Genomic DNA, 3,870 nt, shown 5'->3' with positions numbered 1-3,870 from the left:
CCTGTTCCCCTCTGCCATGATTGTAAGTTTCCTGAGGCCTCCCCCAGCATGTGAAACTGTGAATCAATAAAACCTCTTTCCTTTATAAATTATCCAGCCTCAGGTAGTTATCTTTATAGCAGTGTGAAAACGGACTAATACACTAGTCTAGAGGTGAATTCAGAGCAAGCACCAAGAAACACATGCTGAAATAAATGAGCAACTAAATTAGAAAAACAAGCAAAACTTAAACTTTATTTTCAAAATGCTTCAGATACAAAAGAAAACAATGGTAAATTCTAACAATAATTAACAAACCAGCCCTTGAGCGGCAGAGTGCTCCAGGGATGAGAGGGGCTAGGAATGGAAAGGTGGTTGAGAGACACAACATTTTTCTAGCTTCAGAAAGTCAGGGAGCCCAGATCACGGCCTGAACATCATGGTATCAGTTACAGATTCTTTATAAAGGTGTTTACCTGTGGGAAGGAGAAAATCAAAAGTTTAATTTCACATTTTTAACAGACTTTTCAACAGTCCACCCCCAATGCATATGCAGTCAAACCCATGAGGTTTTTGTGAGGAAAGGAAAATAGGCATGGAGAAGAAATGTGAGAAGCCCAGGGTCATATAGCATCAAGGGGCAGAGCTGGGAATAGAATCCAGTAGTCTCATTTCCCTAGTTTTAGGATGCCTTAGAGAGGAAAGTCAGCTGGCAAGCACATGTTACAAGTCAATTATTTAACAATTATTAGTCCAGCATACTTTAGAGAATAGGGATATATTTGTAATTTGCACAAGATCCCATAGGCCTTGGAGTGTGAAATGCAACGTGAGATGCAAAGCACAAGACCCATGATACTGAACTTTGAAGCAAAGGCCAGAAAGATAGAAGTACAACAAAGGAAACCACTAGAAAGCAGAAGTTAAAGTCCTTCCCACCTCTCTCATGAGGTCTTCTTGTTTGGTTACTTCCTCAGAAAAATCATCATTGACATCCAACACCAGCACTGGAATGTTCATCAGAGCCTCAAAGTGGAGCCTATAAGAAGCATGAACGTTTGGGGGACAGAAAAAAACAAAAGTAATTTGAGTCAAGTTTCACATACTTGCCAAGTCTTACTTACTCAGAAAACAGATCTAAATTCAACATGACTTTTCAATGAAACTGCATGTAAACTACATTTAAAAAAACAAATTCAATAAAGTTGGCTGGAAACAGAAAGGTTGAGGTTTCTCTTCATTCTTGAGAGTGATACTAACGGTCAGAGCACCAAACATTTTAAGTGGACAACAAACCAAGCCAATGGGAGGACAGGCAGAAACTAGGAATGCCAACTTAGTAATATTGACAATTTCTCTAACGTTTTCAGCCCTTCATGCTGAGCCAACTATCACCATCGATCACAATGTTCAATCTAGGGAAATGTTAAGAAACAAAGAAAAAGCTGGAGAAATAGAATCTAATAAAAAAGCCCTTGGAATGTAAAGATTATATTCAATATTAAACTTCTTCTGGGCGTCTCACTCTGTTGCCGAGGCTGGAGCGCAGTGGTGGGATCTTGGCTCACTGCAAGCTCTGCCTCCCAGGTTCAAGCAATTCTCCTGCCTCAGCCTCCTGAGTAGCTGGGATTATAGGCACCCGACACCACACCTGGCTAATTTTTGTATTTTTAGTAGAGATGGGGTTTCACCATGTTGGCCAGGCTGGTCTTGAACTCCTGACCTCAGGTGATCCACCGCCTCAGTCTCCCAAAGTGCTGGGATTACAGATGTGAGCCACGGCATCCAGCAATATTAAACTTCTGAGATGGAAAATACTTGACATTTCCAGTATATTCTGAACCTTCCTACAGGGGGCTGCATGCTGAACTTGTTTTTAACAACTGGCTGTTGGGAGCCAGGTCTGTCTGATACATTATTTTCTCCACTTACTTCGTGGTCTTGTGAAGAAGCCAGGCTTCGTGTTGGCCATGCAGCTGCTCTAGATAGGCCAGCTCAATTCCTTTCTCTTCCTCCCTGGCCCTCCGGTACAGTCTCTTCAAACAAACCTAAAAGACAGTCCCCAGGCCCTGATGAGCTCATTTGCTGTTTTGGCTGCTACAATGCAGTCTTAGGGGGCTCTGAGGCCCACCCATAATGTCTATCTTGGGCATTACAAGCCATACCTTTATTTCTGCTGTCTTGTTTTCTTATGCAATCAGAGGATCTACACCATTCTTTTCCCATCTCCACCTTAAACTTGCTCTTCCTCTGGAGTATCCTAAATTGGTTAATGGCGAACATCATCCATCCAGTCATCCAAACCATGGACCTGGAACTTTCCTTGTTCTTCCTTCTCCCTACTATATCCGGAAAGTCACTCAATTCTCTTTCATCTCACTAGATGGTTCTCTCCTTGCTCTCGTCTCACCTCTACCCTTGTCGGGTCCTCATTACCTCTCACCTGGATTATGGCACAAGCCTTCTGATTTTGCCTCCCAGAGGCAGGGAAGTATATGGACAGAGTATAGGCCTTAAGGTTAGAACATCCAGGAGTAAATTCCTGCCTTCATCAGGTACCAGCAGTGCAATCTTTGTGGGCTTCTATTTCCTCATTGTCTACCCATCCACAGGTAACTAAAGTAAGTCGTATTGAGCTCCTGGCAAAAGCTGTTCCTTTCTTCCAGTTTGTACCCTTCACTCCACCCTTCGGTAGTACAGCAATATAATGACATGACTTTCCTTGCTGAAAATACTTCACAGGCTCTTTACCACCTACAGCCATAGTCCCAGGGTTCAAAGCAGTATGTATGAGTAGCACTGCATTTATAAAATGTTAGTTCATTTGAAATATGTCTTTCATATCATACCAAACATTCACTCAGGAATAGAATGTAAAATTTGCACAGGTCAAAGATAAAACAAACAAGTGGAAAAACAAGTGAGGCTTGAGACTAACTCTTATCCCCTGCTGCTTTGTAGAGTGTGCATAATTCTATTCTGCATTCATCTGGTAGTGAAGTTTGATGCACACTGGCTCAGAAAATGACATCTTCCTTACCTGTCACACAGAGCTACCCCTCCTACTTCTCAACTGCCTTGGCTCTTCCCCTGGACTCACTGCTTTAGCTAGATTTGACCTCTTTCCTGGGGAACAGGCCAGGCTCTTTCACATCTCAAAATTTTTGCTCCAAATGTTTGTTTTGACTGAATTATTTTCGGGCTTCTCTCTGCTTCACAAACATTTCATTATTCAATATCATCTGTCCTGGAAGAATAGATGGATTAACCCACCTATTTAGAACTTCCCTCTTATTTTATTTTATTTTTTTGAGACAGAGTCTCGTTCTGTTGCCAGGCTGGAGTGCAGTGGCGAGATCTCAGCTCATTGCAACCTCCGCCTCCTAGGTTCAAACGACTCTCCTGCCTCAGCCTCTTGAGTAGCTGGGACTACAGGTGGGTGCCACCACGCCCAACTAATTTTTTGTATTTTGAGTAGAGATGCGGTTTCACCCTCTTGGCCAGGATGGTCTCGATCTCTTAACCTCGTGATCTGCCTGCCTTGGCCTCCCAAAGTGCTGGGATTACAGGCGTGAGCCACCGTGCCCGGGCCAGGACTTCCCTCTTTCAATAACTTAAGAACCAAAAACTTAATTTCCAAATGTAGCACACAAGAATCCCAAAGACTTGGGAGTCTTTGCTGTTTCTCTCTTACCTTTTCTCTAAGGAAATAAAATTACAGAAACAAATTTCATTAATGATCAAAAGGTATATGCATTTGCAATTATATACTGCCAGACTGCCTCCTTAGAGGTTAACCAATTAATATTCCCACCGGAAAGGTAGCTTTAGGATTTCTTTTTTTTTTTTTGAGACGGAGTCTGGCTCTGTCGCCCAGGCTGGAGTGCGGTG

At 42.6% G+C, this 3,870-nt stretch overlaps 1 protein-coding gene across 2 annotated transcripts in view; it reads right to left on the bottom strand.

The window, feature by feature from the left end:
• Positions 1–207: 207 nt before the first annotated feature.
• Positions 208–3,870, bottom strand: part of DGUOK (deoxyguanosine kinase) — a 34,078-nt gene continuing 30,415 nt past the window's right edge. The window contains exons 5-7 of one of the 2 annotated variants that reach the window (XM_011946039.1): positions 1,912–2,027; positions 919–1,018; positions 208–455 (exon numbers count right to left, since the gene is read on the bottom strand). In XM_011946039.1, coding sequence (XP_011801429.1) covers positions 429–455; positions 919–1,018; positions 1,912–2,027 — 243 coding nt within the window. In that variant the 3' untranslated portion in view covers positions 208–428. The remainder of the gene's footprint in view (positions 456–918; positions 1,019–1,911; positions 2,028–3,870) is intronic. The other variant, XM_011946040.1, reaches the window with a different exon arrangement.

The sequence above is a fragment of the Colobus angolensis genome, unplaced genomic scaffold (assembly GCF_000951035.1).
Source record: "Colobus angolensis palliatus isolate OR3802 unplaced genomic scaffold, Cang.pa_1.0 Scaffold249, whole genome shotgun sequence".
NCBI lineage: Eukaryota > Metazoa > Chordata > Mammalia > Primates > Cercopithecidae > Colobus > Colobus angolensis.
Note: the sequence above shows the minus strand (reverse complement) of the source record. Positions and strands in the feature narration are given on the sequence as shown.